Source organism: Paramormyrops kingsleyae, chromosome 14, assembly GCF_048594095.1.
Source record: "Paramormyrops kingsleyae isolate MSU_618 chromosome 14, PKINGS_0.4, whole genome shotgun sequence".
Lineage (NCBI taxonomy): Eukaryota > Metazoa > Chordata > Actinopteri > Osteoglossiformes > Mormyridae > Paramormyrops > Paramormyrops kingsleyae.
Window position 1 is genome coordinate 3,103,034 of NC_132810.1, and position 14,502 is coordinate 3,117,535.

The 14,502-nt window shown below is 38.5% G+C and overlaps 1 protein-coding gene across 1 annotated transcript; it reads left to right on the forward strand.

Annotated features, from left to right (window-relative positions):
• The first annotated feature begins 267 nt into the window (after positions 1 to 267).
• crip1 (cysteine-rich protein 1) lies at positions 268 to 6,926 on the forward strand. Its single transcript, XM_023827495.2, has 5 exons — positions 268 to 438; positions 2,189 to 2,283; positions 2,564 to 2,621; positions 6,538 to 6,582; positions 6,680 to 6,926. The coding sequence occupies exons 1-4, from the start codon at positions 399 to 401 to the stop codon at positions 6,576 to 6,578; spliced, it is 234 nt and encodes a 77-aa protein (XP_023683263.1). The 5' UTR covers positions 268 to 398; the 3' UTR covers positions 6,579 to 6,582; positions 6,680 to 6,926.
• Positions 6,927 to 14,502: the final 7,576 nt, after the last annotated feature.

Here is a 14,502-nt window from a genome sequence, read left to right on the forward strand (position 1 = left end):
TGTTTTCACCCTTAGATCACGAGAAAGCAGATTAAAGGCTTGTCTTAATGTTTAAGCATAAAATGTGGCTTTAATTTAAAGTTACTGAAAATGCACGTTTCAGAGAACAGATTCGCGTGATCCGCTTCAAGCAATTACAGCTTCCTATTATTTGCTTACTCTTCTAAACTTTCTATTTCTATCTGGTAACGCTTACGGACATGCGTAGTCGTTCGAGCTATTTCCGCCTTTTTTATTCCGAGCATCTTCCATTTTTTCGGCGGTATAAATGGACAGACTTGGGCGTAGCGCTCACACAGACCCAGGCGTGGCTGCGGTGAAGCAGGTGCTCTGCCGCACGTTAATCCTTCTCATCAAAGAATAACTTCTAAATAGTCTTTTTACATAATACAGCCAGGATGCCCAAGTGTCCTAAATGCACCAAGGAGGTCTACTTTGGTAAGCCATATTTATTACGTATTTGATACCTATTTTTTACGTTTTGATTAACATATTAACTGCAATAATCGTGACAAAGTTGAAATGGTTTATTGATATGTCTACTATGCCTTTAAATTTGTCTAGATGTATCGTGGTTGTTTTCGAGAAAGTGTTTCCTGGAATGCTTGCATTTAAGATAAAAAAAGCATCTATTTGTAGTGCTTTAGGACTTCTAATGCAGATTAATGTGTTTATTTTATTATATGTGTAAATATATACGTATTTTAAGCAAATGACATGCAATCAAATTTAAATCTGAAATGAATTAACCGACACAAACAATGAATTTAAGGTTGCAACTTATTCACTGGAATGTAACGTTTTTACACAGAACCGGATGTCTCAGTGCGGTGACACGTGACTTTATGACTTTAATAAGAGTTTCACTGGCTGTACTGATATGCAGAGAGAGGAAAAATGGCACTTGCAATTGATTCTATGCATCAATTTTCTATTAAAATAGGCCTATATGTCTTCTATTTGAACTGAAACAATTTTGAACAAACTACATTTAATATGCATGCTATTTAGTTATAGAGCTGACACGTATATAGTTCAAAGGAAAGTTTCTAAAAACTAGTGGTGCAATACAGTCGAGTGTAACTGAAGGTTTTCGTAAAATACTATTTGCCAAGCAATACTCGTTCCGCTTAGTCTTATCGCTACATATTACTGTATTAGCAGTTTTCCTGTTTTCACCTTCAATTACCTTCAATTCACACTCATGGTATATTTTGAACATTATTAGCTGATAATTACCGTAATAAAGCCCGTCGTTTTGTTACAGATCATATGCGAAACATTTAAAATTGTATGCTACGGGTCTTAAAATGCAGCAGCAAACTGCATCATTAACATCCCATAATTTTAATGTGGGCAACTTTGTGCGTTCCTCAGTCCCGGTTGCACTGCATGTCACAGATTCTTCTGAAGAAAACAGACCCCAGTTTGTCATATAGGAAATCGCTAATTAATGCTGCTCTCTACCGCAAAGTTAAATTTTTGAAACCCTCCCATGATTTCACTGAAAGATCGATAATTGCATGATAAAGGGGGTTATACATTTAGCAAATACCTGGAAAATACCAATCATTATATTCGGGCTACTTATCAGAGGGTATCACTGTTGGCTGAACAAGGCATATATCCAATCCATTACATACACAATTATTAGATAATGAACTCAATGCTATATTGGAACTAATATTGCTGTGCACGGATGTGACAGATTTTGAAAGCATTGCTACATTTTATGAGAGGTGGTCATTTCAGATGCATAAAGTAAAAATCCAGACCAAGACTTTGTTTCAACCATGGGCATTGTTAGGTCTGATCACTCGGGTCTATAGCCTAGAGTATTTTAGCCCCAGTACCCAATTCCTTCAAAAAAATAAAAAGTCAAGCTCCAGGTAAACTTGACTGTTCTTTTCAGTAGCTAGAAATGCCCCTGGTTTCAACCACCCAATCGAATACTCTGTGACTATGACTTTTCATACTCAACTGGTTGGTTGAAACTAAATCTTGGTCTGGACTTTTACTCTCTGGACCTGAAATCTCCACCTCTGCATTTTATATCTAGATTCTTGACAGAACTTGATCTGTCAAGAATGGTATGCTAGATGCTTTGCTTTACTGACAATTCTTAATAAATGCATGTCCTTTTTTGATCTTCGTCACGCATTATCTAATCTTTTGTTTTCTCCTGCAGCGGAGAGGGTGAGCTCACTGGGAAAAGACTGGCACCGGCCATGCCTGAGGTGCGAGAAGTGCAACAAGACGCTTTCGGCAGGCATGCACGCAGAGGTAGAAACGTACAGTAGAGCTATGCAAAATAACATCAAATATGCACCAGGAATTTAGAAAAAAAAAAACAGTTTTGTTTGTGAAAAAGGTTTAAATATCAAAAAACATTCAGACGTTCTGTAACAGCAACTCTCCTTGTAACTTGTAACTTGTAGCTATATGTAATTATTTGTAAGTGATCAAAAGTAATCAGTAATTAAATACCTTGTATTTTTAAATCTACAGTCTGGAAGTTGTCCATTTTTTGATTAACTGTATTTAATGAGGTTTTCTTTCCCAGCATGACGGGAAGCCATACTGCACTACTCCCTGCCACTCTGCACTGTTTGGTCCTAAAGGTCAGTGAAACACGTGACCCCTTCCTCTCATTTGTGATATTCGGCTGACTCATTACACATTTGCCCAAGTGGCCCAAATAAAGTGTGATTTATACAGATCACATTAACTTCTTGTCATTTTTAAACAGAATATTACAAACGTATATCGGAAATATTTGTAAGTGGAACATTTTGCAGCCTATTTTATTTGAGGTTTGAGGTTTTAATAAATATAATATCTGCCTAAAGTCCTTATAAATGTATATCAGTATTGTTGTGTTTATCATGAGTGGGCTGTGGGTCATTGGCTTAGGATGCTGTATCTGTGATCAGCTGTAAGTACAGTTCTTAAAAAGCCACACCTCACAATATATGATAGCATTGTAAATGCAGGGAAACTGGGCTGATTCTACATTATTCCATCTGTCCATCCATCCACCATCCAGGGCTGTGCACATTTTGAGGGCCAGGGGCTCAAGCATAGAAAACGGGCACCCCCCCTCCCCCCAAAAAAATAAACCATCACAGACATAGCAATGGTAATTACCAGACAATGGTAATGAAATCCTTAACTAATAATGAAGATTTTTTTTTTAATACGAAATTAACACAATTTATTGGTTATCACACGTTTTATGTCCCTATATTTCTGATTTTGGATTTCGTAAAATTCTAAGTCTGTGTCTTTTAACTATTAAATGAACTATTTACATAATTAACTTAATGTGAGCATATATGAAACTATTTACATATAAGCTATTAACATAATTAACTTAGCAGCTTTTGTCCTCGTTCTGTTTGGCAGTGTCTTGGAAGACCTTAACTTCAAACTATGACAAAATTGTTTATTCTAACCAGGGCTCTGTTACATCGTGAAATTACTAAATTAACAAAACTAAGTATTTTCGACTCATCCTTAGCGTTGCCATCCTAGCTGTCATTGTAGACATTGATAAATTCACGTATATATTGTAACATTAACATTTTGGTGACGTCTATCCACCTTCAGAAAACAAAATGTTTTGTCAGTTTAGTGAGCAGAAGATCTCTAGCTAGAGCTGTCAGTTTCTATGTGGAAACATGAAGAATGTGGCAGCTGCAGCCTACAATGTCAGGGAGCAGGGTTAGTCATGGGGGATCATGTCCCCCCCAAATAAGCCATTGTGCCACCTTCCAGCACCCCCCACCCCCCATCAACAACTTTTACACTCACCTAGGTCTGGGCGGTATATTGAATTTATATGGTATATCGATATATTTTCATAACGAGGTGTAGGGTAATACAATACCCTTTACACTGATATACCTTTAGCTTCCATCTTGACACTGCACAGACTCCCCAATTCCACAGCTAAAATCAAATTAATTCCTTTGGAAGCGAATCTCTGCAGGACGGAGTAGTGGGCGTGTCTAAGGGTCATTTCTATTGGCCAAAAATGCTGTCAATAAACATCATTTCAGAAAGAGATCCCATATAGTTCAGGCAATAACAGATTAACAGATTTGTATAATTAAATGCCTGTTTTATATTTGTTCATAAAATGTAAGACATTATGCGCTTTCGCACTGAAGTTGCAGAACAAGTCCCTGGGCTTCTTGACTGGCGACTTTCGTAGCTTCTCTGCCACTTTCATGTTTTGCTTTCACACCACACAACAGGAACTGGGACCTTGATGCTATTGTAAATAGGCATAGGAGACGCAAAAAGCTCGTAGGTTAAACTTCACACATAATTTCATAGGAAACTGCACCGCAACCCCAAAACAATCTAGGATAAATAAGTCGTTTTGTTACTTATAATTATTTGTTAGTTATTTGTTAGTTATTTGGGGGATCGATCGCAACAAAAACCGGACACAGCCTTATATTTAAAATTTCCCGTTTATAATTTATTCTTAAGTTTCATTTTCCACAGAACAAAAAAACGTATTCTGTTTCGGCAGCGACAAAAGTATATCAATTATCTTGAATTTTCCGAAGCAGAAATACAAGACACAAGCAAGAACTTATTCATAATGGCATTAAATGTAACTGAGGTACAAAAATAATTCCATCTGCTTAATTTTTGCTCCACAAATTTTCCCTGCACTTCTGTGTAACTTCCAATGAACGCCAGTGATTGTGGTCAGCCAATCAGCACGTTGTAAGTGCCTCCCCAGTAGTTCATGGTTCGACCCACTATACCACACTCTATTCCTGTCGAAACACCCACCTTTCGACACGCCCACAAACCTTTCGACACGCCCACAAACATTTGGACACGCCTACAAACATTTTGACACGCCCATAAGCCACTCGGCACACCCACAAAGCTTTCGCCACGCCCATAAACATTTTGACACGCCCATAAACCTTTCAACTCAGACATAATACTCTCCATACACTGACTACCTTGCAGAGACCTATACATGATTCACTTAGTGTCTCATGAAATTTGATGGAGGGGAAAGGTGAAGAATCTTTGTTACTTGGTACATTTTAAAACATTGACAAAAGGCTCACAGCTTAAAAATATTATAATTTGCAACATTTGTGTTATTTTGATGAGGAATAAGTCCAGCTGTGAAGTACCTTTCAGTGGTTCCCAGGCTTCTGTCATTTGCCAATTAGTTTTTGGATTGAGATTTTAGTTTTGTTTTTTTGTTCCTAGACATTCACTTTCTGTTTTACGAGCAATGTCATGAACCGATTTCAAAAATGCTGTTGGTAGACAAATTGGAGTAAAAAGGTTTTATGTCGCGGTAGCTTTAATAAAAGGCATATAAAGGCATAATTTATATCCTGACACTTCTGTTTTCAATCATGATCATTTCCATACTGAATAGCTGTAATATATGTAATATATGCAAACAAGGAAGGAAACCATGTATTTGCATTTTGTTTTGACCACACTTTAAATAAAAGTGTTAGTGACATTTCACATGTGGCTTTGACATAAAATTAGTCATGTAGCCCATTTCATACAAAATACATTATATGTATCACTACTCTGTCTAAAAATGTCTAGATATTTACTATGTATTGCTATTCTGCTTAAAAATATCCTGATATGGGTTTTGGTCCATATCACCCAGCCCTACGTGAGTTGCCCCCCTACATTCCCTCATGCCCCCACCCCCTACCCCTACATTATTATAGACTTAATATTTTTGAATCAGAAGATGAATGTATAATGTTTGATTTTGGTTGAAATGGCAGTGTCCGTTGCTATTAGTCAAAACGATCCAATTATATTACCATCTGGCATTATTACCAGGGTTTAGTGCAGATTTGAAGCGCTTGTTCAAACAAGATATTGCCTGAATGTGCAACTGCAAACTAGCTGCTAAGTTGTTAGTTAGCTTGCTAAAATGTAAGTGAGAAGAAGAAAAAAAGTAGGAAATGTAGGAAAGCAGGTGTTAGTTTTAAGTTTTGGGGGGGGGGGGGGTTGACCAAAAACTGTTGTCATGGGTAACGCCCGACATAAAAGGAGCGAAAGTAACCTTGGTGGTTTGTTTTCCCCCTTTTCCTCATATAAGACATTCTAGTTGTCTGTCTCACTTAGCAAAGTTTTGCCAATGGGCCGATACAACGTGAACTTTTAGAACAGAACTGCCGTTTGAGATAACAAGCATATCTTAGGGCAAAGTACAATCGTAGTATGTAGCAAGGAATACTGAATGTTCTCATTTTTATAAACACCTATGTGTGTTAAAGTGTGTGGCTTATTGTTGCTCCGTATTATTCTTAATTAATAACTTATTAATAAAGATGGATTGCTAGAATGTCTTCTCAGAAATGCCATGTTTTTAGAGAAGCATAAGGCTAGGTATGTCCGGTCAGGGAACAGAGAGGGTACCATTGTTGTGCTTATGACGTACCCTTTTCCACATTAATGAATTTCCAGTAGCTTTTGAGCATTGGATTAATGTCTGTCCTTCTGCGTCATCTTCTGCAGGATTTGGACGTGGGGGCACCGAGAGTCACACATTCAAGTAGTGAGGTAAGGAAGCCGGGAAGTGACAGATACAAAGCATATTGATCAGAAAACAGTCGAGGCTACTGCCAAAAATTGCATGATTCATTCTTTTTCTCTACAGGTTATAACAGCCTAGAAGAGTTGCTTTAAGGAAGGGAGAAGGTGCCATACAAGAAACTTTATCCCCGTGTTTTTAAACCAAAACATCAACAAAATTTTTCTTTGTTGCAATTGTCTTTGCTCGTCATTCATTCATTTTAATTAACAAAGCTGGCTTTAATTATGCCCACTCGATTTCTCAGAATTATTTTGAAGGGTATTATAACAATTAATTTCTTTGTGTCCAAATAAAAATATTTGGCCATAAATGTTGTGGTTATAGTTTTCTTCTGTGTTATGAATTATTGCATATATAAAATTTACCAAGTAAAATTTCAAAATGCTTATTTGTGTTTATCAGACCCACAGGATATGTAGTATTGTACAAAAGTCTTAACCAAAGACACTAATGTTTAAATGATTTACATGTTGATATAAAACTATGATATTGTCTGTCAAAATGTGTCAGCTTAGCCATTTTAAAGTCTCTCATATAATCACCTCAATATTTACAGCGACGGCTCAATACTCCAATGTGTTTTTTGGCACAACCACCAGCACAACTTATTGGGCTAAACAGCACTTCATTGAGTTATTTACTTAAGTTAATTAACTGAAGTGGTAGTGAAATTTAGGAATACATGGAATGTCTGAGGTTCCCCTGAAGAGAGGTTTGGAAACCAAAGCAGTGTTCATCTATCTATCCAACTGGATGTCAATAATTCTTTGGAGAAAAGAAGAAATTCTTGTTTATTTTTCTAATTATGTTCTAATGTTAAATTGTGTTCTAGATAAGTGGCCTTAAACATTTTCTTTGACTGCCTAAGACTTTTGCATAGTTCTGTACCTAGCAACTCGATCACTACCAAAACTCTCAAATCGGACCGTTGGCGCTAACGCTGCTGAGTCATCTAATCATCAGATCATCTCGCTGGAGTTCACCGGTTTCTTTATTTCTGCTACTGGTTTTTCTTTGAATGGAGTTTCAGCCCAAGACTCCGCCTCCTTTTCCTCTTCAAAGTATTTTCATGGAGAGATTTCTTCTGTTGCTACAGTAAAATACACCTAAGCGAATTACTTTCTCAAACCAATAGCTACTGTGCAGCAAAATCCCCCTTGTCACAGGTTTCTGTCAAAATAATAGGCAGGACAAAGTGAGAGAAAGTAAGAGCCAAAGTTAAATGGGGAATCACCAACTGACTGCATTTATCCCCCATAAATCTCTGGCTTTAGTCTCCTGCTGTAAGAACTAACTGAAGTCTAATTAGTCTGCAGTTTAATGTTTTATACAGGTTCCACAAAAAAGTTACTTATCATACGAGGAAAGCTGGGGAATTTCCTGTTTGTTTACTGGTTCGCACTTCAGTCTGACACCTTCAAGGCCCAGCCGCCACCTCCAGCTCTCTGCGTGTGGAGTTTCCATCCCTGCACCCCAGTTTTGTTACTCCTGCAGTTACGTGAATAGTGATGGTGTGTGAGTGTGTATGTGAGTGTGTGCCCTACAATGGACTGGCATCCTATCCAGGGTGTCCCATGCTCCAGGTTCATCATCATCTTGTACTGGATTAGTGGCTGTGGAACATGAATGAATGGATTGAGATTGGTTGAACTGTTTAGCAAACTTTTTATACTAAAAAGTTTGCTTGGGGTGGGAAAAATGATCATACTAGTAAAAGTAATCCAAATAACCGGGATTTTGTTTCAACCAACCAGTTGAACATAAAGAGTCACAGTCACAGAGTACTCAACTGGTTGGTTGAAACAAAATCCCGGTCTGGACTTTTATTCTCTGGACTTGAATTATCCAACTCTGCTTATGGAAAATCAGTCTTGTTAGACTTTAAGCTGCAGACTTCCCAGAGCTCTAGACACAACTTAGCCAATAGAAGGAAGAGTGCAGTTAGGACAATAAGCATATAATAAAAAACCATGGTGCAGAAGACAAATGGAAGCGTTTTCTGCGATGTTAGGACATCTCTAGGTGCCAAGCTAAAATCTGTCGAATCTGTACCATCAACGACGTGTCTGGGTCCAGTTATACTAGTGCAGTGCAGTAATACTCGTTAGTCGGTTATTATTAAACAATGTTAGCTGTTATATTTCTGTAAATTAGTTGCATGTTAATCATATTTGGACACATGTAGCGCTTTAGCACTATGGAAATAATTTCCAGCACAGAAACTGACCATACACACTTAAAATTAAACCCAATTATCTAACAACTTAGGGTAATTTTTCCCAAAGATAAACTAAGACTAAAATATATAAACAGATATATAAAAGAAACATCTTATTTGTAAATGTACAGTATGCGTGTTTATCATAGTGAATACAGAATATTTAGAGAAGGCGAATGGCTGAAATGGGGATTTGGCAGACAGCTGAAAGATTTAGTGGTTTTGGCTACGTCTCAGATAGCCCTCCTCTCAGCTTAGAGAGGGTTACGCTTTGTAACCCTTCAGAGGTTAAAATATACTATTATATTTATTTTGTTTAATGTATTATCCAATTACAATCAGTTATAATTTGCATTATTTAATTGCAATTACAACAATGCCCCTAGACCAGTGTTTCCCAGTCTGGTCTGCCTGCAAACGGACAGACGGTCCCCCCCGACCCCCTGCCAGACAGACACTGCTCCAAACCCGGGATCATCAGCCTGTCAGCACACAGACAAACGTGGCTGTGCCAAGACTCGTCTGTGTCAGTTGCATTTTGAAGAGAACGTCTGTCAGAATTAGCCGCAGCGTTCATCCCTGCTCAAGACACAAAGGAAATGTTTCACAACTCACTGAGAGTCCTTTTGAGAAATAAAAAAGAAGAACTTCGAAGCCAGGGGTCTCCAACTCCGGTCCTGGGGAACTAATGTCCAGCAGGTTCTCTATCCTACCTGGCTTCTGATGAGCCACACCTGCTCCTGGTATTTACCTGAGAACAGGTGTGGCTCATCAGAAGGTAGGATAGAAAACCTACTGGACGGTAACTCTCCAGGACCGGAGTTGGAGACCCCTGTTATAAGCCATTTAAAAAAACATAAATTTTTCTTGCCCTTTGAATCATCAGAAAATCCACCATTGAGTAGGTAGTACTGCAATTAGCATTCGAAATAACCTAGCACAGCTGACTACCTGCAACAATGTTTTTCATTAATCGTATATAACTGCAACATCTGCAAGATTCATTTGCATATCTTACTGCTCATTGGCCCCCATCCAGTGGAATGTGCCCAGAGGAACCAACCAGGTGGTACTGGTATGAGATGCCAAACCACCTCATCAGACTCCTCCCTTAGATCTTCACACTTATCACTCTGTCATGTTCAGTGAGCCAAGCAACTATGTGGAGAAACTTGTACCATACTTTTCGTTTATTACTTCTACCCTGGTTCTTTTGCTTGTTGTTTTGGTCATTACCTCAATACTATAGTTGAGGAGATGGATGTAGGCTGACCAGGGGGGTGATGAGTGGCTCAGGGGCTAAGCCTCTATGCCTATAAGCCTGAGCACTGTATGCTGGTTGACCCCACCCCAAAGGTTCCCCCTCACCCGCCCACGTGTCTCAGAGAGAGCAAGATTGGGTAGGTAAAAAAAACAATGTACGTGTAATCATACTAGTATAAATGGCAAATAAAGGATCACTTCATTTGAAAAATACCATGGCTTAGTGATTAGTACTGCAACCTTAAACCACCTGGGTTGAAGATACAAATCATTCACGTGTGTGTAGAGCTTGCATGCCCTCATCTTGCATTTGTTGGACTGTGGGAGGAAAACCACACCGTTAGGTAAATTGGTGACTTCGCATTACTCAGAGATTGTGTGTGATTGTACGCCCTATGAGGCATCCTGATTGGGTGTGTGCTGGACTTCCTGATTTAGGCTATACGGTTGCTGTGACCCTTTTCCAAATTAGCGCTTATCACAGATGAATGGATCTACTTTTGGACGTCTATATTTAATAAACGATAAAGCATCGACCTATTTTACGCTATATTTATTAGTTTTTAATGCTATTAATTTTTACATTAGACAAAGAAGCCTCCCCATGCATCTTAAATTCTCAATATTTTTTTCTTGTCATATTTGCATTTATTCACTGGTACCCAAGTAGTTGGTGATCATGTACAGTATGTAAATTGCATTGCATTGTAAAACATTTGTAAAACTTTTAAAACGTCTGTTCTCATAGAAAACGATGAAGCACTATCACATTGTATTGAAAGTACATTGGTAGTCTACATACTCTGGATCTTGTCTAGAAGGAAATCTATCTGTCAGAAACCAACTGCAAAAGTAATTTTGCAGCAAAATTGGATGTATTGCATATATTAGAAAAGGTAACAAGGGGACAAATTTCCTTTGAGTCAAATTCAGTTTCAAAATGAATAAGGTGAGATGATAACTGATAGAGACCCACTCAGTTTTCCAAAGGAGCAGGGCAGGCCTCCTGTGAGTTACTTGTGTTTTTGTAAATTACTAAAGTGTTGCATTCATTCTATACTCTTTTTCTATGTCCAAAAAATGCAATTGGATCTAGTCCGGCGTCATTGCTTTTGGGTTGCACGAAGTTTGGAAAAAAAGTTCTACTTCATAAGAAGAAGGAAATGATTTGATGCACCTACATGGTAATACATATGATGTAGCTGGTCCAGTCTGGTTCAGGGTTACAGAGTGCAGAAGCAGGTTATGGAGGATGTACAATAACAGGTTTGGCGGAGAGTTGATGATGCTTATTCTGTGCCAGGAGTAGTTTCCTGCCTGTTTTATAGGAACCTCAAAATGGGAGAGAGTTAGTGAGAAAACCCAAGAGTAACAAGGAAATGATGATCGTGTGTGGGCACACAGCAACACCAAGCAGACCTAATTGCTGTGTCTGGCCCAATGGCTGATTGATTGTTTGGGTTCAACTGAAAGCTTCCCACATGGCAAAAATTTAACATCATTTTAATACCTTAGATTCAAGGTTCTGCAAAGGATTAAAGCTGCACTTCAAGAATTATTCCATCGCGTCAATGAATTCCTCACTGGCTAAAGCATGATGCTCAAAAGAGCTGTTTATAAGCAGCTACTTGTGTCACGAGATCACAAGCATACGATAATGAAGTGGAGAAGCACTGAGGTATCGGTGAACACAGTAAGTGCTGGTGCAACAATGCCCCCCTGTGTTTATAGTAAATATAAAGGCTGTCAACCTAGCTTGGTGATTTTCTCCTGATATCCCCAGGGCAAAAAATGAATTTACAATGAAATATTATGCTTAAAAGTGCATTTATATATAAGCATAATCATTTTCAAAATAGGAACAATTTCTATAAAATGAAAGTACATTTTAACGCTCTGCTTACGCAGTCTGAAGCCAATCCCTGAAAACACAGAGCAGGTGAGACTCAGCTACAGAATTGCAGTCCATACACTCAAATGAAGAATTACACACTGGGGGCAAATCCACCTATCTATTCCCTGAGACTGCTCGTCCTGTTCAGGGTCAGAGGGGGGGTCCACAGTCAATTGTGGAAGTTATGGGCACAAGGCAGGGAATAACCCAGGATGGGGCACCAGTCCGTCACAGGGGGGCACATACGCACAATTCGGTGAATCCAATTAACCTCAGCATATTATTGGAACGTGGAGGAAAAGCAGAGCACATTCCACACACATGGAGCTGTGGCGGAGACTCAAACCCGGGTCCTGGAGATGTGAGGCAACAGCGCTAACCACTGCATCACTTATTCTGGAAGAATTGAAACACACAAAGCAGTTAACTAGCTTGAGATCTTGCTGAAATGCAACAAATGCAAGCCCACTCACATCCGTCTAGCTGTCTACAAAAGTATCCCACACACATATTTGCCAGCTGTTAGGAACTGTAACTGACATTCAATGGCTTTGGCAAAAGGACATGCTTAACATTAACCTTTCCATTGTACATATCGTAGATACAGTTCTGCAATATTCTGACACATTAATACCTATTACACAATCAGTGTATCAATCTGTTAATAGTATGCAGATACTTTTGTAAAGCTTTTCAAAATTGTATAAGAAAGGCTCTGAGCAAGATCGTGATAGAAAGGTGATGAGAGGAGCAAACTGGACATTCATTTGTGGACGAGAGCAGAAACAGGTTTAACAAAATCAGCAGGAGAAAAACACACAGGACAGAGAAAATACAAAACACAGGCCTCCGTGTCTGGACCATGGAAGAGATGCTATTGCATGTGAATGCAGTATGTTAGCTGAGAGGTGAGGGAACACAAAATCCAATCTTATGTGATGATCTGGGATTAGAAATGTGAATCGTTTCTCAAGGTGTGGTTGAATTACAATGCAATTCTGACCGATGCTTCTGTCCCATTTGAATATTTTTATAGACACTTATATTGATTCTCTTTCGGTCTACTCCAACTTGCTCTCCATGACGCACATTTAGGTGAGAGGAAGCTTGACAGTGAAGGGCAGCTACAGCCCTCATGTACCTGGGGGTTAAGGGCCTGGCTCAGGGGCCCACAGACATGTGACTATTCTGCCCCTAAATGTAGGTGTGGAACATACTAACAATGGAAGCCGGTAAAAGTAACTAATCAAAGGCAGACTGTAAGCCAACTGAAAACGTCCCTCCCATGGAATCAAGACAAAAATTAGCTCCATTAGCTCAGGATTTGGATTTTTTTCTCAAAGTACTTTAGTGCAAATTAATTAGCGATAGCGGTTAAGAATCAATTCTGATTTTCCACCGCATGAATAGCCAATAAATGAATTTTTAAGGAAACATATAATTAAATAATTATTTTTAAAAAGACATTATGTAACTGATGCATTCTGCATTTTGCACTCTACCCATTCAAGAATCGAAATCCTGCCATAATTCTGTAGTGTCACGGTGTATTGTGATACATAATTTTAAAGCTATTGAAGATATCCAAGTACTAAAATATTTGGTATCAAAAGCTTCACAATCACAATGCTCGGTTAAATTATCATTACATTTATCAGAATTGTATACTGTGCATCATTTTAAAGAAAATGATACCTAATGTTTATGAAGTAGGCAATTCAACACATAAATAAATGCAGAAGTTGTCATCTGTGGTCAAACTGCCCAATGCAATGCATGTTCACCAGAAAGAAACATGACAGACGAAGCTCAAGTAACACTGGACAACTATAATCCAAGAGAACAAGGGTATGCTTTTCCAAAAGAGCATAAAGACGCATAATGGCTCATCCAGCTTAAGCTTATGCGGCACATATAGAGCACACTGTGACACATCGCCAGAACACTCCTCCAACTGCTCTCTGGTATTACAGTGCCACCTGCCACATTTCCATATAATTTCCTGTAGTCACTGCCGATGGTCCCGACATGCAAGTAATGCTTGGGAGACGATTCAGAGCAAATACACAGCAGTGCGATTCGCCCTGGAGGTGTACATTTCTACAAACAGGAACACAGACAGCAGGAATGAAAACTTACCCCACGTTATGCATATAGATAACACTCCTGCAACACAGAGGTATGCTTGGCTATGCAAGCTCATGTACATACAATAAAGAAATATATATATATAATAAAATAAATCACAGGACACCACTTTAGTCATTTTTTTTTGTAAATGATCAGTTTTCCTTTTTATTATTCAAAACACAAGTGAAATGAAATAAATAATTTACAATGTAGTAAAAGTACTTGAGATAACCTAGCAATCTGAGCTTTTAGTGTGATGGCTTCATATGAAAATATTTCATATATGGATAAATATAATTCATACATACATACGAATTTATATAAATACTGGCTTCCGTCGTTCCCTTCATCACACAAGACTACGGCAAGGAATATTTGTAT